The sequence below is a fragment of the Ixodes scapularis genome, unplaced genomic scaffold (assembly GCF_016920785.2).
Source record: "Ixodes scapularis isolate PalLabHiFi unplaced genomic scaffold, ASM1692078v2 PGA_scaffold9__187_contigs__length_104089568, whole genome shotgun sequence".
Classification (NCBI taxonomy): Eukaryota; Metazoa; Arthropoda; class Arachnida; order Ixodida; family Ixodidae; genus Ixodes; species Ixodes scapularis.
The window spans coordinates 9,707,934-9,730,637 of record NW_024609884.1 but is presented as its reverse complement, the minus strand read 5'-3'; the positions used below and the strand labels follow the sequence as shown (position 1 = coordinate 9,730,637).

At 47.7% G+C, this 22,704-nt stretch overlaps 1 protein-coding gene across 2 annotated transcripts; it reads left to right on the top strand.

Moving 5' to 3' along the window:
- Positions 1 to 72: 72 nt before the first annotated feature.
- On the top strand, positions 73 to 22,602 carry LOC8050483 (cyclic nucleotide-gated cation channel). 2 transcript variants are annotated; one of them, XM_042287501.1, is made up of 20 exons: positions 73 to 228; positions 3,017 to 3,146; positions 3,819 to 3,896; positions 9,343 to 9,670; positions 12,959 to 13,086; positions 13,579 to 13,749; positions 13,910 to 14,118; positions 14,457 to 14,507; positions 15,140 to 15,226; positions 15,374 to 15,438; positions 15,822 to 15,947; positions 16,060 to 16,201; positions 16,335 to 16,494; positions 16,868 to 16,965; positions 17,099 to 17,182; positions 18,751 to 18,869; positions 19,225 to 19,371; positions 19,528 to 19,663; positions 20,424 to 20,739; positions 21,323 to 22,602. In XM_042287501.1, the coding sequence occupies exons 1-20, from the start codon at positions 187 to 189 to the stop codon at positions 21,862 to 21,864; spliced, it is 3,159 nt and encodes a 1,052-aa protein (XP_042143435.1). In that variant the 5' UTR covers positions 73 to 186; the 3' UTR covers positions 21,865 to 22,602. The 2 variants fall into 2 exon arrangements, with proteins under 2 accessions (XP_042143435.1, XP_042143436.1); XM_042287502.1 differs by having other exon boundaries at positions 3,017 to 3,140; positions 21,323 to 22,126.
- The last annotated feature ends 102 nt before the right edge of the window (positions 22,603 to 22,704 follow it).

Sequence of the window (22,704 nt, the reverse complement as noted above, 5' to 3'; positions counted from 1 at the left end):
GCTGAACAGTCGGAAGGTCGCATCGATTACCCGCAGATGGCGCCACAGCCTCCAAGGGGGGTTGCCGGGAAAAGGGGCGCCACTCTACTGCGAGCGAGCGAGCTTTTTTGCGGTGCGGGCACTCATGAAGATCAAACATGATAACCTGATAAAAGGCTCTGCCAAAGTCCAGCGCTTTTCGGAGCCATGCTGGACTACATATTACCGGACTTCTTTGGCGACGAAAAGGTGAGCTCCGCCGCTTGGTAGGGCCTCGCTCAACTCGTCCAGCTCCGATATGCGTCAGTGGAAAAACATCGTGCCGGAGCGGCGATGGTGCAGGCTTTCTTGTTTGCGTCGCGCAGCGCTTTCCTTCGCGATTTTTAAAAGCTCGGGAATGGCTTCGGAGGAAATTCCTCGTCTACCTTTACGACGGATACCATCGCTGTCTTCGACGAATGCCCAGTTGCACGAATTCTACTTTGAAGCCAACGATGCTCAACAACACACACAAAATGCTCGCTTTACGGCTAGGCCTAATGGGTTACTTTGCTCGTTCTTATTTTGCTTTCGGCCAACTTTTGCGAGGCGCCAGGGTTGAGTGTGCGCGAACGGGGGGAAGGGAAATCGCGTTCTGCACATGTACTCCGAACACGAGCTTCTCCACTGAAACCTGTCTCGTTTTAGAACGGGCTGGCCAAAATGTATTGCGCGCTGCATTGGCTGAATATCATCGATGTACTTGCGCGAACTGATCCTAATCTTACGTCGTTGTGACGGGGGAAGAAAAAAAAAAGGGGGGGGGGGGGGGGGGCATGCATTCGCTAAATTGACGCCGTCATTAAATCCGACGACGCTTTCGTACTAGTTCAGCCGATTTGAGTGAGAGAAGACCGATATATATCGAAGTGCATTTTAAACAAACTTTTAAAGTGATTCATAAAAAAAAAAAAAAAAAAACTACAGCCCGTAGTCCGTACACCCGTCTTATCAGTTCGTTCACATTTAGCGCGACCGACCATTTTCTTTAGTGGTAATTTGAATTATATTCGGGAGTGTTCCGATCGTAGCAGACGACCCATAAATAAATAACAAACATTAGGGGGGGGGGGGGGGGGAGTAATGATGGAGCGTGGGTGGCGAGTTTGTCCCTTCGCGCCAAGAGCGCGCTCGATGACAGGCTGTTGGTGGCCTAATACGTTCCGGAGTGTTTACTCGGCGTGTTTCGAGGGTACTCTTAACCTGAAGGCTGGTGCCGTTGCGTAACCTTATCAATGCAAAATTCCGCGCTGTAGCGCTGCACCCTAAAGCCCAAACGAGACGGCTGATATTACGCGCTTTCTCATCTCTATATTATATTCCACAAAAAAAAAAAAAAACAGCAGCGGGAAGAAGGAATGTGTTATTGCGTTGACACTGCACGGTGGCGTAAAACAGGCGGCTGTTCGTTTCCTTTTTTTTCTTTTTTTTTGTTGTTTTTTGCTATCCCTCTGCGGTGCACGTACACTGCGCCACACTGTTGACGCAAACACGACGTCGGCGTCTTTTTTTTTAAATTTTATTTGGAAAGAGTATTGTCAAACATGACCGCTTTCCACCGCACTAGTAGTTGTGATAACAGCCTTTTAAGTCTAAAGAAAAACTAGGAAAGAAAAAAAAAACGGCGATCACCTGACCGCCATAACAGTGTCTCGCTCTGTGCGCGTATAGGCCGGCGCTCTGTTTCCAAACGAGCCCTCGCGAGGTGCCGGCAATCGTGCAGTTTCCGCACGAGGTGTGGAGGGCACTTCGCGTGCGCAGAAACCAGATTCGCGTCAAGTGAACCGTCTGCGCATGCGCCCTGCCCATCGCAACGCCGTGACGTCAGGACCGTCGTGTTGATGTATAGAGAGCTACGGGGCAGGTGACCGTATTAAAAAAAAAATCGCATTATATATATATAGCACTGTTCCCCTCAATGGTGAAATTTATAGTAAGTAATTACTGCCCGTGCTACTTCGCACACTTCTACGCTAAAGAGGAGCAAAAAAAAAGGAAGGACGCAACTTGGCCATTCGCCCCCAACTCGTACATTCTCGCACCACAAAAACGGAGGCACACAGACTTTGATGATACGCCTTCTCCTCGTACTGCTGCTACGAGGGGCATCTTGCCCGCTCCTTGCGAAGCAGACCTGGACGAAATAAGCGCTCAGACGTAGTCGTGTGCCCCGATCAATGGCGACCTCTCAATCAATCTACAAGACCCCCGTTAAGACACTCTCGGTGCCGGCGGAGGGGAGGGCTCTTGACACGCGAGGTCCGCCCGTTGCCAACGGTGCCACCGAGACACCAAAAACATTTCCCACAGCTGGTGCAGTTAGCGCAGCGCTCGTCGATCGTCTCCGAGCGTCGCCCGGTTGCAGCGTCCTTTTTTTCTTGGTCATCCGGGGACGCCTACATCGGTTTCTTTTTTGACTCCGCCAAAACTACCAAACGTCGCCACCGAGAATTTCACTCGCTAAAGCCGCCTGTTGTTACCGTCACCGGTGGATCTGTGATCCCCAAAGTTAGGTCTGGTAATTTTCTAAAAGTGTCTTTTCGCGCTCAAAACTACCGTGTGCCGCGTTTCTCTGGTGCCGTTTAGTTGCGGTCACGTTTCGTTTATCTGATCCTTTTGATGCCCTGCGCAATCCGCTCAGAAATCAAATTAATCGGGTAGCCGAGCCCGATGTCACGACCGTTATTCGTATTTCGTTCCCCGCTTCTCTTGTTTACTTAGATTCAGCGAGTGTCAAGCGTGTTTAGTGAAAATTCGCCAGCATGTCCTACTTTTGGGTAGATCCAGTTGCCATATTTCACACTTACAATTTTGATTAGTTTCCAGACTGCACTCGTTGTGATTTCGAGCGTTTCCCGGAATGACACTTCTCCGCACTATGCTAGCTTGAGTGGAGAAGCCAACTTTACGAGCGCGGGCGATTCTTGCTTCTGAATTGCTGGAGCACGCTAACGCAGACCTCGTGTGGGGTCTTTTCGTTCCTTGGCCGCTGGCACAGGCTCGGATGTCCATAGAGCCCTTGGTCCAGGCAGGAGTTCAGCACGGGACTCGATGTCAGAGCCGATGCTGCAGCCCGGCAACGGGCTTCCAGAATCCGGCGTTCAGGCACGATGCCCTCCGAGGTCAGGGTGCGCACATCTCTCTCATTGCACTGTCTCGTTTTCCCTGCGGCTAACATTGTGTAAGGGTTTCACGAAACTTCAAAAAAATGTTAAAACTAAATTTTCACTTTTTTTTTTTTTTTTTAGATAAGCGATTTGGTTTGCTTTTAGCATGCCGCTCAAACCGCGTTTTGTGCACTACCTGAGCACCTTTTCGCACAATTTGTGTTTTCCTTCGAATGCCCGATTTTGCTTTGTTTCTGCCATGCGAATAATGTTGAAAGTGTTTATTTATTTGGCGACACGATAAATACCAACTATGTTTGAAATCGCATGTCGTACGCTTTTTTGTTTGCTTTTTGGCAGTTGTGTAATGCAGTTGTGTAATCGGGGCAAACGTTACAGTGTCGCATAATAAATGGTCGTCTGCTCTTCCCGCACTTAACTCTTTTTTTTTTCTTCTGCATTCTTTGCAATGCTTCGATCGGTGACGTTTATTCCTTGTCTGCTTCGAGCTACTTTAAATACGTCGGAGAACTTGCGGTCGAACATATTCTAGCTTCTACATTCGTTCGTTTCTTCCCCGAGCTTACACGGAAACCAGTAACCTCAAGGTTCCCCCCCCCCCTTTTCACTTTGAAAAAATTCTGCAACTATGTTTATTCTTTGCTTCTTCCCCTACGCGTGTCTCGCTGGCAGATCACTGCAACGAAGCGGTCGCCGGGAAAAACGCCAACGGCCAACGAAATCAGCCTGGAAACAACGACTCTTCTACAGGTCAGAGAATAATACTCCCTTTTTGTTCTCCCCGCAGTTCCGTAGCTAGCATACCCTTGTCTGTGATACTGTATAAAAATTATACCAAAACTGGACAAATGAGCGAGCCGCAGTTTTGGAACCCCGGGTTACCAGACACACTGCACCAGCGAAACTCCGCCCCTTTACTGCGGACAAATGTCTCCACAGTTCGAGGCAAACTGTCGATGGCTAAGCGTTCATACACTTTTTCCTCGTATGCGTTCGTTCGGGAAGATAAACAAATAAAAAAAAAATGAACAGCATTGAACAGTATCCACATTTGTACGACACGCCTTCACTGTCCCGTTCGTTTTCCTCGACACTGCAACGTGGTGAAAATTCTTAAACTTCTAGATATGGAGAACAAAACGAGTGCGCCGCGTTTTGTTCTCCATACCTAACATTAATCCTGCCCGCCCCCCCCCCCCCCCCCCCCCCCCCCCCGGGCCAAAAAAAAGGAATGGCCGGACGTGGGTGGCGAGGGCCTCAGTGGCAAAAAAAACGGCGCTCCGCGTGATTAAAGTGAGGCTGGGCCAGGCGTTGTCGACTCGCATGAGATCATGCATCACTCATGGAGCACCCTGTGGCAGACCAATTTCGGGTTTTTAATATTGCAAGCCGGCGGAAAGACAACGAGAGCGGCTCCGCCCGTGTCACCCGGCAACGCTTCGATGCGGGTCCCCGCTGACGGAGCACGAGTTGTTCGTCGGCCGGGACGGTCTTCTAGTGGCCAAGCGCGGCCGCTGCCAGTCCTACCGTTTCCCGAGAACCGCGGGCACGTTGTGCCGTTTGGTTTCGAGTTCGAGAGAGGCTTAGTCGGACGGGCAGAAAGCCGTCGTCAGCTGCTGAGGATCCGGTCCATCTGTTTTCAACGCGACTCCATGGACGGAAATTTGGCGGACGACGAAGGGGAACACAAGGCAATGACAAGTGCCTGCACGAGCCGTCGTGTGAAAAGACTGCCGCTCGGTGAGGCCGCTTAAAGAAGTCATTTATACCTTTCTCGTCCTTTGGGTGTTTCAAAGCGTAAAGCTTTAATTCGTATGCAAAATACGAGGCGAACGTTACAAAAAGAATGTATGCGGTGCACATCTCGCTTGAGGATGGAGCCCACAATTCCGGCGCCCGATCAGGAACTCTGAAAAAACGTGCTATTTAAATTGATTTGGGGATGGGCATTTCTTGAAATTCTAGAGAAAACAAAGAAATCTTGCAGCGTGCACACATTTCTAAGGTGTATAGCTGCTGATTATCCTCGGCGGTTCAGTGAGTTCACTTCTCGTGGTGCACCGTCGCCCAGGCCGAGAACGTATTGTTTTGAACATTCAGAGGACGCCCCAATATCCTCTGGACGTCCTCCGAACGTCCGATGGAGGCGCGTTTTGTACGTTGGGTAGTCGAGACATATCGAGCCAACAAGCAAACTGAGATGGAGGAAGCGACCGACTTTCGGCGGCGTGGGCCCCTTCTCTCAAGGGACGATCGCGATCTCCTTCGGAAAGCGCTTCAGGTCATTCAGGTACACGAGTACAGGATAAACACTCACGCTCGTAGTGTCGGTTTCGCCACAAATAACACGTACAATATAAACTTTTTTTTTTTTTTGCAATACGTGCATTTGTCCGTGGCGCCGAAAGGAATACCGAGAAATGCCTGTATAGAACCGGCTGTAGCAGACGACGATGGACACGCAGGCGAGCGGGCGAGGGCAGGCGAGCACTGCGCTACCAATACCTCCTAGATATAACAAAGTTGTAATGCTATTGTGCTCTATGTCACCTGCTTGTTCGGCTGGCAATCGTGTTCAATTCGTGAGGAGTTGCAGCCGAACTAAGGACTCCCACCGGTGGCGGGGGGGTCTCTGTTGTGGTCAACTCGGGGGGCGGGGGGGGATTAAGGGAATGCCTTCAGAAAAACAAACAGGGGGAGGGGGGGGGGGGGGGGAGGTCTTGATTGCTCGGCGGCCGACGTACCGCACGCTCACGCCGCACACACTCTCGTACGAAACGTCCGTAGGCAAACGCCACTGCAGGCAGCACGCCTGCAAGACCGAGAAGGTGTACGCGATCTCCCTGTCCTGCGGGGCCAAGTGTACATCGGGCAAAAGGGTCGGTGCCTACACGACCGGCTCCGAGATCATCATATGGACGCGAGGAATGTTGCTTCAGATTCCCGTTCGGGAAGGTCACCCTCGTCCAAGCGTCCCAACGAAAAGATCAACAAAGCCACGCCCAAAACGTAGGCGACCTTGAGCGCAATACCTTGCCCCAACATGGGCTGACGCGCCTGCTGGCTGCAGTGCCCAGGGCCGCGGATTAAGGAATTTCGGGACCCTGGGCCAAGGCAGATCATAAGGCCCCTAATGATGATGATAATACCGACTATGACGACGATGGTGGTGGTAGTAACGACAATGACGGCAATATGCATATTTCACCACCTTATGAAATACAAATATTGTTCATTTTATGGTACATCTTGGAAGGTTTTTGTATTGGTAGATTCGGTGGTAAGAAAATTCAGGTTTCACTGTGTGGAAATGAAGCAGATGCGATTGTGAGGCTGTTTAGGATATAGTCAATCGCCCACTAAGAGGTACAAAACGCAAAGCAATGAACGATCGGGGAAAACGCTAAGAAGTGTCGCGCAGATTGAGCAGCTCCATAGGTCCTCGTAAACTTCCGCTGAAAAGTTCAAAATGATGACTCCGCGTTGCTATGAACATGTTTGGCCAGGTCTGCAGCCTATATTTATACAGCGCGTGTCTCTGCCGGCTTGCGTAAATTCATCATGATGTTGAGGTAGAGAGATGGCAGAGATGACCGCCTTGATGTCGAGTGGCATGATTACTTGGGCACAAATTGCATGAGGCAGTAACCGAAACGATACCAGCAAAATTCCCATTACAAGAAAAAAAAAAAAAAAATCTGCCCCTCAAACTTGCCTTGCGAGTCGCATCTCGAAAACTGTCCCGAGAATATAGTGTTTTTTATTCTAGTAATTGCACCGATCGATTGGAATTTGTCTAACTAGCCCTTTTTTTCATTAATAACTGACTTGAACAGTATAAAGCAACACAGACAACAAAGTAATCTTGATGGTTAAAGTATTCAGGGCTCAAACCGCTTCGTCCACCCTTTTCTAAGAACTGAACTCGATCGTGTGCCAAACTAACCGATTTCTGCATTCAAATGCAGAAATCTGTTAGTCTGTTAGTTTCGCTAAGGCCTCGCTTGTAATGCCCGTCTAGGAACCTTGACAGCTAGTGACGGAGGTTGTCTCGCCTCCGGCCACGACGAGAGAAGAGGGGAAGGAGGAACTCCCCTCTTCCCGAGAATGCCTTTTGTGTGTCACAGAAGTCGCTATTGTCCCGCTACAAGAATGTAGAAGATTAACCCGTCACTTAAAATTCGTACAAAAGCAGCCGCTTCGGTGGCTGGAAGTCTGGAACGACTAGGCCATCCTCTCGACGTCAGCCTCGCCGTAGCTTTGCTCGTCCCGAGACGACCTACGTCACGATTGCGTTGGATGTCACGTGGTCTCCGCTGGGCCTTCTCCGAGCGCTTGCCAGAGTGGGCCGTTTATAACGAAAAATACAGCCACCAGGCTCAAAATACAAACGTTCGATTGTCATTTACGGATATTGTGGATCATATTCAACCTATTTTTGAACACGACGGGAATATTTCAAATTTCGTTGAAATATTCCTTTCTTGAGAGGGCTGAGGACGGTGCGATATAAGTTCTAGGGCTCCGTGTTTTCGGAGTTCATTTTTCGTCGAATTCGGAGGGTGTTTTTCGGAGCTTATTTTTTGCCGAAGATTCGGAGTTTATCGGAGTTTATATTTTTTGATTCCCAATCCTCCGAAATTCTGAGTTTAATTTCGATGTTTCCTATTGAAAATAAATAAATAAATAATAACCGAATGTAAACGTACGCCAGATGAAGAAAAAAAACGCGCTTGTATCAATTGAAATATCTTCAGTTGAATTTGGCATTGGTGCCATTGCCATTGGCAATACTAATTTATCCACGACAAAAGTCACACACAAGTGGCGCTTCGATAAACGCGAATACTTCAAAATCAATAAACTCCCGGAGGTAGTCGCTAGGAAGCTCGTAGGCATCCTATCCTATTCCATCAATCTAGCCCGTTGCCGCGCGAGGTGGAGTGATTAAAGAGGTAATAGAAAGTTTGAACTGCCCTTCTTCCCCAATGTTATACAATCCCTATGGTCCATAGCTTTCACTGTTACTAAAACGTACCCTTTTTTTTTTCCCTCTAAATCACAAATCGCATGGCCCAAACTGGGAACCAAAAGAGTGGCTTTTGTCGTGACCCGAATGTACAACGAACGACCTGTTGCCCTGAATCAACCTTGAAGAGACAAGCGGCAAGACCTCCTTTGAAAACGGTCCGAGATGTGAAAGATAATTATGGTGGAATTTTCCCAGGACCATTTAACTTATGGAACGTGTGATTAAGGTTAGTTAAGCACAACGTTTTGTTTTCATGAGGCTTAAGTCGTGCTTCTTTTGTTGACTATGCCTTCTATTATAAATCCATGAGAGGAACCAACCCGTTACCAGGACAGTTCTCAATAGGAAGTTTTCGTAGACCGCGTTTCTTCCCCTCCGCAACGAAGCCGCCGCTACGGCGCCTGCGCGTCGATGGCCTTGACTGTAGAGTTCCGGGTATCGTAGTGGGTTGCGGAGAGCGTTGCGGGACTGCCACTAATAGCTGTTACTCATATATATATACATATATATTAAAAACATAAATCACACGTTCCATAAGTTGAAAACAAAACCATTTCAAGATGCAGTAGTATGGTAGAAAATAAAGTAAAATACTGACTACAGTTTTCATTATTAGGAAATACAAAGGTTCCAGGTCTTTGTTAAAGTATTCCAATACTCATAAGAGTACAAATCTACTCTATCTGATAAAAATACACGCCATGATAGCATCTATACCATCCCTGCTCATACATACGCGCTTAATTAACCCTTACTAGAACAGGCACGACCGACTAAAAAAAATGTAAAGCTCCTACACTTCACGTGAAGGTGAAGGACCAGCGAATCTGTTATCTTTACGACATCTGGGGCATCTTCCAAACCTGCTCCAAAAGGCTGAAGAAGCTCGTGTCCACTTTATGCCCCACTCTGGCCTCGAACAGGTGCCGTAGGATATCAAGGACTACGTTCTTGTTATCCAGGTGTTGGTGTTAACCTCTCTCTCATCAGTGTCACGTGGTATATGCTGCGTGGCCCGTGGGCACATTCGGGCTGCATTCGGAATGTAATCCAAATGTTACATTCTTCTTGTTCTTGTGTTCTTGCACCCGATCCGAATTTCGGATCGGGTGCAAGAACATTCTCCTAATTGGTTACGCGCTCCACGCGCGCTCCCACCGGCAGGTCGACGACGTGGGGACGAGCGGTGCCGCGTGACCCGCGGACAAGTCGAGGTGTCCGTCGACGTGGTCCCCGAGCCCGTCCGGGCGTCGGCCGTCCCCCGGGAGGCGGCGTCCGCCCAGGTGGCCGTCAAGGTGACGGCCAAGGCGGCCAGTCCCAGGCCCGATGCCACGCGAGACGCCGGCTCTGCGTCGACCCGGTCGTCGTCGATGGGCGATCCTTCGTCGACGGCGCCTTCGTCGGCGTCCCGGAGGTCGGCCACCCAGCGCGACGCCTGGGGCGTCACGCGCGTCGGTGCTGCAGAATGGACCCCCTTCCACTCGGCGGTCATGTGAGTACCCTTGCCTGGCCCGACTCGAACTCATCTTGACGCTGTTGGCTCTTCGCCTGGTCATACCAAAAGTCTTCTATCTTTCCTTTTCGTTCTTTTTGCTTTCTTCGTGAGAAAAAAAAAAACACGCTGAAGACTGTTTACGTGTAGGAATGCGGAAGGCATTCCTACACGCCCCGCCGGCATTACGGCTTCCGTGACGAAGCATCTGCGTTGCTGTGCTTTTCTTTGTGTTTTATTTCTGAGGCGCGTCCGCTTTGACTTTGAGCGGCGCGTGCTTGATGACATTTTTATGGCCATCGTTTGGGCACAACGCCGACGCCTTTTCGCGTAATGGGACATATAAGGCTTTCGCCTTAAAAGGGACACGTGCGCTGTTATGCGAGAGGAACTGTTTCCCCGCAGTACACGCCAGCGCAACGTTTACCGCTCGGAGCGAAAACGCGGATGATTTTTATCCGCGTTTTCGCGTCGACAGCCTTCCGCCTGCTGCACGAGTGAAAACTTTAGCGCACCCCCCGCTTCACAAGTCTCCCTAAAATGTATTGATTAAGAAATTATCGATGACGCTCCGCAAGTTTCTAACTGGAACCCTATTTTCACTAATTAAGAAGTTAATTAGTAAATCCTGGGCAATTATTTTGCTGATTAGCGTTTTTTTTGCAATCCCCAACGTCCGTTATTGCTAGCAATTTGTTCCCGAAAAGTTTTTCTTTCTCAACCATGGGGATGTTTTTTAAGTATTGCAGAAACACCCAGTATTTGTGATTCGTTTTGTTGTTTCTCAACAAATTCAGTTGCAAATCATTTTAAAATTTCTAAAAGGGACAGAAAATTTCCCAGCTCATGCATTTATTAAAGACGCCATAATCTTCAGCTTCACAATGTTGACCTTCCGGAGCAATGTTTGCCATCTTTTACCCCTGAGGAAAAAAAAAAAAAAAAAAAGTCTGGCAATTGAGGGTGACGTGCGGACCCGAGTTTGCTCAGCCCTGTACAGTGTAATGAAATATATCACCAGAATAATGAAAAAAAAAAAAATCTTCAGCATAAGAAGAAAATTTATTTCGCTGATATTTCTTATCGCTACAGTATGAGAGTACAGGATGTGCAACAGCAACATTAGTAGCGCAGAAAACGACAAGAAATTATAAAAACAGCCGCATCGGAACACTTTCTGCTTTTGTAATCAACTCGAAATCACCATTTCCTTTGAGATGTTATGGAATCGAACCATTGCTTGCTATAACAGTTCCTTCAAGGGGCACTGACACACCAAAGGTCATATTTATTTTTTTATTGTCTAAAATGATGCAAGTTGTAGTCATGGACACGCAAAAAAATACTGCATCGCGAAAAATATTTTACCACGCAAGCGCCTTTTTTTTTTTTGGCACCCTTCTCTCCCGTTTCTCACCTCCTCGCTTCTGTTGATTTGTGACGTCAGAAATCATGAAATTTAGAAGCTTTGCTGGGTAGAAGAGCGTGTTGGTTTAAGTCATGGATGAAGAAAGAATAAAACAATTAAACAGTTACAACACAACCACATCTTTCAACTAGCACAGACGAGTAAACTTTCAACAGCGAGCAGCCGACTATACCCAGGAGGAGAAGGGGGGAGAAGGGAAGATAAGAAAACGCGAAGTGCAAGTCAGAGTGGTGGGCTTATCTCGGGTTTTAGAAATTCAACCTCAGTTTTCGTCAGCAGGAGGGAAGGGTTTGATACGTTGTTTTTTGCTGTGGTCATGGCGAATGATTCTATGATCTCCCTGCCGAATCTGCACCAATCACAGACTCCGCGAACATCACAAGGAAGTTTCGAAGGCCTCTCCAGATTCCTATCATCCATAGTAATACATGCCCGTTCGTGTTTGCGTTGTCATCCCCTCTTTGATGAAACAAAAATCCTGGGGGGGGGGTGGGGGGGGGGGGGGGGGGGGGGGGCATGACAGCAGATTCGGCAAGGAGATCATAGAATCATTTGCCATGACCACAGCAAAAAACAATGTGCCAAACCCTTCCCTCCTGCTGACGAAAACTGAGGTTGAATTTCTAAAATCCGAGATAAGCCCACCACTCTGACTTGCACTTCGCGTTTTCTTATCTTCCCTTCTCCCCCCTTCTCCTCCTGGGTATAGTCGGCTGCTCGCTGTTGAAAGTTTACTCGTCTGTCTGTTGCTAGTTGAAAGATGTGGTTGTGTTGTAACTGTTTTAATTGTTTCATTCTTTCTTCATCCATGATTAGAAGCTTTGTAGGCGACATTTTTATAACATTTAATAACGGCAATCGTAAAACATTTTTAACGCAACTGCAAACGCACAATGGCCCTTCTTTTGAAATACTAAAAATCGGGAGTCCGGTGTGATGTCGCCTTTTGGATTTGTATCCTCCCTCGAAAAACATGGCGGCGCTCGATTTACATAGCAGAGGATCATTGGTGATCAGGGAATCGGACGAAGTGGTCTATTTTAGGTGCCCAACGACCTCTCAGACTTGGAAACGGAAATGGTCAAAACGACTAGGTTTGGAGTCTGTGTATAGTAGTTTCGGTTGTGACACCGCCGGGGCAGCCTTTCAGACGTCGAGCGTCGTCTGCTCGCCGCGATAGGCAGGTGGCACGGCACACACGGAGGAAACCAAACCGGTTTTTTCCGGTAAGCTGGCGCCCTTCTTTTCGCTCTCACCTCCTTGCTTCGGGTCGCGGTGGCAACGGCTGGTTTGGAGCAGAGGCGTGAAAGAAAGTCAACTCGCAGGACTCTGCAAGGCTCTGGGGCAAAGCGCCGGCCTACGGATCCCCAGGTGGCGGGTTCGAATCCCAGGCGAAGTGCCCGCAATATGACGGAGGCATATTGCAGAGAAGGCGCCGTGTAATCGAGCTTTCGGTTGCACGTCAAGATCCCAGGGGTCCAAATTAATCCTGTCCTCCGCTGGGGCGTGCCAGATGAATTTCGTTGGTTTGGCACATAAAACCCCCACATCTGACTTTAGGACTCCGCAATATTTGACGTCACTGCACTGGAGGATTGCGCGGGAACTTCAAATTCGACATTTGGAAATTGCTGTTTTCTTCACAAATACTGAATTCCCAAGCTTCGAGTTTTGAGGGTAATGTCCGGGCATGGTTTTTAATCGTTTCGGATTATAAAAAAAAAATATGATTTTGATGTGTCAAGTGCTTAAGTGCAGAAGCACAAGAGAACTCCCATACTAATCTTGTTGTCTGCAAACAAACATTTTCGAATACTACTACAAATCAACATTTACGGCTTATTCTTGTCTCTTCTCAGTTCCGATTCTGAGAACACAACGGCTTCAGAGTTTGTCTCGGAACGAATCCAGACCCTGGTGCGAGCCTTCTCACACCGGTCACAAAAGGTCAAAGAGCGCATTGTAGAGCCGCCCACTCCAAGCCCCTGTGAGTACAAACCCCCGCACCCCCTCCTTTGAACACATATGACGCAACAAGGAATGAGACAATGCTCATCATAATGAATGGTTTAAAAAGTAGAGAGCAGCACTTTAATGGAACTTTTTCCAGTAAGCTTCTGTGCATACATACAACCTCTCCCCTGGCCTCGCTTCCCGCTGTTATATTATATATTTTGACGATTCTCTTTTGAGCATCGGTAGTATGGGGAATAAAAAGCAATGAAAACCGATGCAATCGGAAAATGCCAGTGTGCTCCTCTGCCCTTCATTTGTAGTTCGCAAACAAACTCCCAGACGGCGCTCGTTACTCGAAAAAGGCCCACACGCAAAAAGATTGCTTTAGTCGAGCAATTTAATCGCTTCCAAATGGACCTGATCAATTTAGGCCTTGCGGCACCTGCATGGTTACAACGAACCAGTTCAAACGCCCACCTACAACTGTGATAAGGAACGCTCCATCGGTCTGCACACTTTCCAGCCCCACCGCTGGAGAGGAGGCAGAACTACGAGAGTCGACTGCGTCTGGATTCCTTTGCCCTTGCGGAAGACAGGCCGTCTGGAGACCAAGCCGAGTCTGAGTCGCTGCTCAAGCTCGGCTGCTGCACCATCAAGAAGAGGAGGCTCTTTCCCAAGACCATCGACCCACAAAGTATGCAAAAAAAAAAAAACGGCAACTTTGTTTTTTTAATTATTTATCCGTAGGCAAATTTTCCATAGCTATATATTGAATGACGAATTACTGGTAAAAACCTTTTGGAATAAATTTTTGTTCTCTCCTTGAGACTTGGAGTTTCTATGCCACCCTGCAGGCAAGCTGTACATCTCGTGGCTCTTTGTGGTGAGCCTGTGCTTCCTGTACAACTGCTGGGCCATCTTCCTAAGGGCTGTCTTCTGGGAGGGCTCCTACGCTAGGGAGCTGGGATACCTGATATGTGACTACCTCTCTGACCTTGTCTATTTCCTCGACATCCTGCTTTTCAAGTCCAGGATCAAGTTCCACTCAAAGGGCATGTGGGTGGTAAGCCTTGCACACCCTACCAATAAGAACCGTTTCTACATTTTCCGCCACCGTGCCTCTGTTCTCGAGGCACACTTTGATAACCTGATTTCTCTAGAAAGTTTTAAAAATGAAAAAAATGGTGAAATGGTGACACGACAAGCAAACGTCCTGTCCTTGTCTCTGTCAACCCCCCCCCCCCCCCATCAAGGACTTCTCTTTACTCTTCATGAGTACCACATAAAGCAATATTAAAAAATAAAAGTCAAAACAAAAATTTTAGTACCAAATAAAAGATCTTTCTAAATGACAATGATGCAAAGGTCAGACCTCACACTTGTTTTGCCCGCAACTTTCAGGAGGATCCCAAGCTGACACGAAGAAACTACATCGGCAAGCTAATTTTCAAAGTAAGCGATATGTTAACGGCAATTACATACCCTATTTTCTATACTACATACTTTTCAATTTCTCCTGCGAGATAGGTCTATTAGCCTCCTCCTCTCCCAAACTGGGAGGGTAGCAAAGGGGGAGATTAAGAAACTATAAGAAAGGAATCTGCACACCCTTTGCACAGAGTGAAGGCTATGTCAAACCGGTGTTCATTGAACCTCTGTGAGGGAATATGAAAGGTGGGGACATGAGCACAAGTAAAAAGCCTTTGGAGTGCACATTTGGGTGCTGTCTTAATCACTTCGTGCTCATATAAAAAAAAAAGTTTAAATAGTTTCCGGAAGCAAAACTGTTACTTCCTATTGTTTTCTTTTTTTTTTTTAATCCTTCAAAATTTACTTTATTCAAAGTGTGCGAAATTTGTTTTGCTTCCCATCTTCCTGGTGTCGCTGGCTGTTACACTGCACTACGCAGGCTGCAGAATGGAAGGCCTTTGCAAGGCTGAACTGGGTGTTACCCGCTTCAAAGTGTTACTAGTGAAGCCAACTTGCTAATCAATTTGCCAAGTATTTGGAAATGTGGCAATCACTCATTAAAGACATGCCATTGGACAAGTGTGGCACAAAATAATGAGCTTCTCTCCATACAGATGGATGTTGCCTCCTTGCTGCCACTGGACTTCCTCTACTTTGTTTATGGCATCAATCCTCTGCTCAGAGTGCCACGAATGCTCAAGGTATGCACTCTATGCTATCTAGGAACATGAATGCATGGCTGTTGGTTCACAGCACTTCAGTGGCTGTGACACAGTATCTGCACAACTGGCACGTGGTGTGTGTCCATAAAATTTGTCCCTACATTGAAACCAAAACTACCTGTGCAGATACAAACATTCTGGGAGTTCTTCAACCGCATCGATGCTCTTGCTAAATCGCCCTACATTATCAGGTGAGCCAAACAAGAGCATTCGAGTACTTGCAGTTTCTATGCTATAGCCAAGGCCACTAGTATCCCGAGATCCCATTGAATGAAACTTGGGCTAATGAAGCGATATCATCCAAATAACATTATCCATAACTAGACTTCACATGCATTGGGAACTCATCATGTTCAAACTGCAACAAAAATATGAAATGCAAAAATTCAACTCAGCATGCAATACATGGGCAGGCATGATATTAAACAATCACTTTAAATGTATTCAAGTTCACAAAAGTACATTTATTTTCAATTTTGCATGCATAAAGAAAGCACCATTTATTAGACTTCTAACAGCCTGACCAGTAAGAATGTCTTCACCTACATAAGACTCGAAAATAATTAAATTACAGGGTGCTTCGAACACTGCTTTACATGATGTACCTGATCCACCTCAATGCATGCGCCTATTATGCCATCTCCAAGTATGAAGGGATTGGCTCAAATCCTTTCGTCTTCCAAGGAGGCAACAAGACCGCGTGAGTACAGCCTCCATTTCCACCATTCACTGACGAGCTCTTAGTTTCTGTCCTCACGTTTGGCAACCGAGCACAAAGAGTGAAAGAAACCTACTTGTGCCTTGCTCGGCAGATACGTGCGCTGCTTCTACTTTGCCTTCAAGACGGCCACTTCCATTGGCAAAAATGCCAAACCGAGCAACGAGCTGGAGTATGTGTACATGACTCTCTCCTGGCTGCTCGGCGTCTTCCTCTTTGCTTTCCTCATCGGTCAGGTAAAAGCACTTTGGCACAAGTCTCAGCAAAAAACACAGCCCACCCAACGTTACACAGTGGTCCAGTTTCCCCACTCCACTCAATTTTCTTCTTCCAAAAAATAAAGCGGCGTCAATCGTTCCGTGTTCTCAGGTACGAGACATTGTGGCAACAGCAACCCAGGGCAGGACCCAGTGCCGCCAGGCAGTCGACGCCTGCGTGCGCCACCTTCGGCGGCTGGGCCTTCCAGACGACCTTCAGCGTAGGGTCAGGCTGTGGTTGAACCACACCTGGGACCAGAAGAAGACCCTCGGTACGCCTTTACCCATCCTCTTCCGCTGCTCTCCATCGGCGAATAGCAACGAGTTGGGAGTTTCTGGTTTTCTTTTAAATGCACAAACCAACGCCAACAACCCGTTGTCGGTTGTGGACGTAAAAAAAGCACCCTCTCCAAAGTGCAGACTAGGACTCGAGCCAGGTTTCAGTCCTGTGTTAGTGCGAAGATTTGTTGCTCTCTCGTGTGTCGTGTACTATTCCTCCCTACTGATGGCAGTAACAACAACACTGTGGAATGAATGGCAACTCGTTTATCTTATCGCCACCAAATGCCATTGCGTGCCAGAGGGAATCTGCTCCCATCTTCAATCCGCGCTTGTCCAAAGCTTTTTCTGCTTCTTCCCTTTCAGACGAAAACTCCATCCTGGCCACTCTCCCTAGGAAAATGAAGACCGACATCGCCATTAGCGTGCACTACAACACACTGGCCAAGGTTCAATTTTTCCAGGTGAGTCAGACAGTTACCTATAAAGCGCCTTGTACTCATTTCCTTTGGACCAAATCGTCCCACATGAAAAGATTGAAACAGATTACCGAGTAACTCGGAAAGCCAACCAATTCTTCCAATTTAAATCTTTCAGGACTGCGAGCGGTCAATGTTGAGGGATCTGGTGCTCAAACTTCAGTCTGTGCTGTTTCTGCCCGGGGATTATATCTGCCACAAGGTAACTAGAGTTGTTGTGGGCGACATTGTAGAGTTTACAGAGTGAAGGACGCAAGTAGAGCCCTGCGTGGATACCAGTTTGATCATCCGCATCCAATCTGCATCTGCATTGTTCTTAAATTGTGTCCGCGTCTGCAAAATTCGGAACCGCATCTGACTCGCAATCTGCGCATTTATTTTACATCACGAAATCAAACGTGAATGAAAAAAAGTCGCCCCTTTACCATACTAGCGTGACAAAGGCGGCAGTTACACAGAATGTGATCTGTTAGTGTGGAGAAACTGTGTACACATGTGAAGACCTTGTGTCATGCAAGGTAAGTGTGTGAGCACTCCATGGATGTCTTACTTGTGGGCTCCATCTTCTGCTGCTGCAGTGTAAATGCGACTTTCTCAGAGCCTGGAACAATCAGAATGCGGCAGCGCCGAGCAGAGCCCTGGCACCAGCTCGAGGCAAAAGAGAACCAAACACTTGAAACTACCTCAAACCGTTACGGCAAATGAGTCTGCTTTCTTTTTCATGCTTTTCTGTCACTCTTTTCCTGGGGAAGCCCGAAGCGCGCTTGTTTCACGAAGCAGAGCTCAGCTGCATGCCTGAACACGCGACGTTTTACCCCTGCCGGGAGTTACACTGAGGCACTCAAGGAAGACGTTCGGCTGGCACTGGTGTGCAATCAGTGAGGAGACGAGCGCTGCGTCAGTGTTCGGCTGGCAGTCGGCCTGTCGACTTCCGTTGATGGCACCTAACCGGATATGGTTAGGTGCCTGCCATATAACACATTCTGTCTTCAAAACCATCTGGATGGTACCTTTAGAAGGGTGGTGAGCTGGGCTAGTTGGTAAGCATTATACATGGTTAAAGTCAGCAAACAACGTGAGGAAACTGTAGAATACAGGAGACAGGAAAGACGCTCAACTCACAACTCAATATTTCATACAGAAGAGAAGCAGAAAGAAAATGACATATAACCAATAGGCACATGCTCATGGGACGAGAATTTTAGGGCACGGGGCAACGGTTTGAGTGCATCGAAGCGTTAAAAAACTAACTTCCTTTTCAGATAGAGTAACAGAAGGGTGGCTCACGCAGTGCTCCCCCAGACCTTGTATAATATATGCCTCGTAAATTTCTCTGAGGAGTTTTTCCTTATGTCGTCCTCCGATAGCCGTGCTGGCCAGATCAGGAGTACATGTTTAGGATTGACAGTGCAGAGGCAGGTGTCCCCCCTTTGTCAACCTCATAGACAGGTTATGTTCATGTAGCCTATCATTAATACATTTTCCTGTCTGTCCCACATTGGCATTCTCTACCTGGGAATCTTTCAGAAGCAACCAAAATATTGATTATCCAGAGCCTAGGCCACAATAAGCCTCAATGAAATTTCAGGCTCTTTGCCACAATTTCAACTCACCAAATGGGGAATCGTAGGCCAGCACTTCGCAATGGAACCACCAAGGTGGCCATTCTAAGGGGTTTAGATCGATTATTTGGATTGTGTGATGCATGTTTCCTTTCTGGTTTAGAAGTACCAAAATGATGAAAGCACTATTTTACTTTATTCTACACAGGGGGAAATAGGAGTGGAGATGTACATTGTCAACAAGGGAGTCATCAATGTCATGGGTGGCGAGAACAACAATGTTGTGCTTGCCACACTCACCGAAGGCAGCGTGTTTGGAGAAGTCAGGTGAGCAATACTTTGGCGGATTGATTGGACTGACATTTTCCTCTTGTTTACGGTGCGAAGGCAGATGCAGTTTCCCTCTAGCCAAGTGCTCACCAAGTCTCGAACGGAATGCAGATTAGAGGTACTTGCTTTAAAATCGGGCCCAGCACGCAAATAACAAATTCTAGTTTAAGAGCAACAAGACAAACAGCCCAAACACCTGCACTGAATAATGCCTGGTTTCCGCAGGCTTCACAAATTACCTTGCGTGAGAAAGGCTAGAATGATTGTGTCAGGTTACACAACAATAGTATGGTTTTAAAATATATATATATATTTTTTTTTTCTATTGTGTGCATTGCAAATGGAACCTCAGCCTCCTGGGCCTCCCGGGGTTCAATCGGCGTACGGCAGATGTCCTCTCTGTGGGCTTCTCCAACCTCTTTGTCCTAAGCAAGGACGACCTCAACGACGTGCTTCACTACTACCCCGACGTGGAAGCCATGCTCCGGCGCAAGGCCAAGTGAGCGCTTGCAGTTTCTGGCTTGGGCAGACGTCCCGTGTGGAATGCATAAACGTCCAATTCGCAAATGTCCATATAATACAGCGTGCTCAGAGTCATTGTTCCGGGCAACCTTTGTTACCAGAAATCTCCTGACCCAATGAACATTCGTCTTAGGAGCCAGATGCGCAAGAACCAAGCCTCCAACGAGAAGACACTCGAGCGCAAGGGGAGACGGCTCAGGGTCGAGCCAATCATCAAGACACCCCAGAAAAGGCCCAAAACTCCCAAGCTCGTGCAGACCGTCATGCAGGTACGACAGAAAAGGACTCTCACATCTGGAGGACCCAGTTATACATTTGCCCCGCTCGCTCTTCCCAAACACTTATCGAGCACATTACAAAATATCACATAGACCGCACAAAGCAACATACGAGGAGCAAATATTTACCTATGAGGAAAGGTTGAAACTTATTGCAAATATGTAACATTGGATGAAAATGGGAGTTGAGTACATTTCCCACTGTTGTCAGATACAGGAGTGCACCGGGATGAGTGCGTATTTCCAGAACGCACTCATTGCCTTTTGTTGCGCACTGGCTGGATATGCCCACGAGACCCCAAAGTGTTAGTGAAGCTAGAAGGCTCGTGTTGGAGGCAGAGCTTCTGGTACATTTTTAACATGTATCCAGTGGTGCGAGTACAGGGGTGAGGCCATTGCCCCCCACACATTTCTATGTAAATATTCGAGGAAGGGGAGGAAATCTCTCCCTCTCTCCTCCCTCCTCCCTCCCTCCCTCCCTCCCCTCCCCCTCCCCCCCCCCCCCCCCCCCCCCCCCCCCACTCCCACTGCTGTAGCCCCCACCCCCCTTTAAGAGACTTTAGCCTCTGCATGTGTGACTACAGTAACAAAGGATGGTGAAAATTCATCGATGATGGTAACAAAAGCAACTAAAAATCCAGGAAGAGCAGAAGTAAGGAGGTACCCTCTTACGACGCAGTCTCATGTGTAAAGCTTGAAGCAAGTTGAGAATGTCAGAAACAACTACCTCGATGATGACGCTCTTGTGCAGGTCCTCCGACCAGAATCCAAGACTTCGGTTTTCTCGAGACATGTGACCGAGGTGCAGCGTGCAGCAGAACGGCCGGCCAGCAGCACGTCGAACTCGACCAGTTCCTCCACGGAGAACCTCGGAAAGCCAACGGCATTCACGTACCATGACGACGACGGGGTGGAGCAACAGGTGCAGACGTACCACGACATCACCCAGAACATACTCACCCTGAGGGCCACCTCGGCCACTATTCAAAGATCCCGGGGCGACAAGACCCCCACAGTGGCCAGGTGCAAGAGTTCGCCGGCCATGGTGTCAGCACTCAGGGGCACAGGTATGTGGCGATGTGTCTGGCCCGACTTTTGTTCACTCGTACATGTGAGTGCAAGGAAGGAAAGCTTTCCAATCCGATAGGTAAATGAGCAATATTGTGATTAACTTGTATAACCACAGGATAGAATTGTGCCCTGCTTGCCTATCATTTGGTTAACGGTTTTATTAAGAAACAAACATACTCGGTGCCCTTTTCAAACAGTACAGATAATGAAATGTTGTCCAGACGACTTTGGGAGAGCATGAAAGGCGGTTACAATAAACTGTATCCTATCCAGATTGGCTACTCTACCGGCTTTAATGGCAATACGTGTTGGTTTACATAAACCAAGTGAAATGCTCTGCAAGGGGAGGCCTTAATTGTATGCCAACAGCTCCAAGGCCTTATCTGTTGCTAATAAATTAGTGTGGCACACACTCTGGATGTGTGCTCGGCTGATGACTACAGACTAAAGCTCAAAAGCATCACAGACAAAGTGGTCGCTTAAGTGTTGGCCAGGGCCCCAATCTGGTGTTTGCAGTTTTTCCCTCACATCCAGGCTGTTCCAAGCACCGACACAGTTTTCTTTGCTTCTTCTCACTAGTAATCTGCAACCTGGATGACCTGAAGGCCATGTCAGTCTCCCACAAGCGAAGCCACACTCCCTTCGCATCCCTGACACGCTGCTTCGGCAGCGATGACAACGCAAGCCCCGAGTCGCCACGCCGTCAACGGTGGCGCAAATTTTCGGCCCGCAACCGCATTACACCTGTAGAAGTCCCCATCCCCAGGCCGGACGAGGCTGTTGCCCCTTCTCAGAACCCGACCAACATCAAGGAGACCGAAGGCGCTTCCAAAGAATCTGCAGAAAACACCAGGGAGCCTGCTCCCAGTGCTGAAGACGGCTGCATCTCGGAGCCAACCGAGAACCCGACTACGGCACAAAGTAACGAAAACCCAGAGCAGAGCAATCAACCGCAAGTCATGGCGATACCGGAAGTGGAAGACAGCGATTCTCTCAAGTCTACGTGGCTTCCCTGCATCGAAGATGACGACGATTCAGAAAGGGACAACCTTGAGTTTGTGTCGCCCCACTTTCTGTCCAGCTCTTCGCCGAGCTGGAACTTTGATGAACCACCATGCTGATTTTTTTTTTTTTTTTTGCGGCGAACATATGGGATACTTTCTGCATTCAAAGGCAAGGGCAATGTATAAACGTCGCTAATATGTGCCAAAGTATAAGGAACCCCTGAGCCATTGCCTAGATGAGCAGCATTTACTGTGCTCATTTTCTAAAACGATTACTTGTTGCCAGGAATCTCCATAAGATACACCACGAGGTTCCCGTGGCAAGTATAAAAAGGTTTTCAGAAAGCAGTAAACACTCATTTCTGTCACCCTTTTCTCATTGCACAAGCACTAAGCATCTGACCCTAAAAACTGTAATACCACTTTTAATACCTCTTAGCTGATTCAATGCACATTTTTTCACAATATATTGCAAGTAAATGATTGCCAACTATAGAAATAATGAAAGCTGCAAATGCTATTGAACACATGGAGTAACAAAAGCTTTAGTGGCTGGTAAAATTTCCCCCATTTGCTTTTGCCTAGAGGAAGGCTTCTTTTAGCTTTGGACCAAGTCAAACAAGTCATCTTTGCTAATAATGAGGGCTGGCATTCAGCTAGCTGGTGTACATGGCACACACTAGTGAGTAGTGTAAGTAATAATAACAGAACAATAGCAGACCCCAGAATGCACTAGCAACTTTCTGCAAACGCTTCTCCTGTCAATACACAGCCAAACGTTTGCAATACTTCTAGTCTGCAACATGCCTACACCGGAAAAACTTGTCAAATAAATTTTGTACTATTTGTATACCAACACGACTGGTTTGTACCTCCTGCTTTACACTCACATGCATTATAGCAGCAACACTGCATTCCCAGTCATAGAAAACAAGCAAATCGAAATTTGGAGAGCAA

Coding starts and splice junctions, on each gene's coding strand:
- LOC8050483 (XM_042287501.1), top strand. CDS start 187: ATGCTGGACTACATATTACCGGACTTCTTTGGCGACGAAAAG. Junction 15,227..15,373: donor GAGTGCCACGAATGCTCAAG/GTATGCACTCTA, acceptor CTACCTGTGCAG/ATACAAACATTCTGGGAGTT. Junction 16,966..17,098: donor CCAAGGTTCAATTTTTCCAG/GTGAGTCAGACA, acceptor TAAATCTTTCAG/GACTGCGAGCGGTCAATGTT.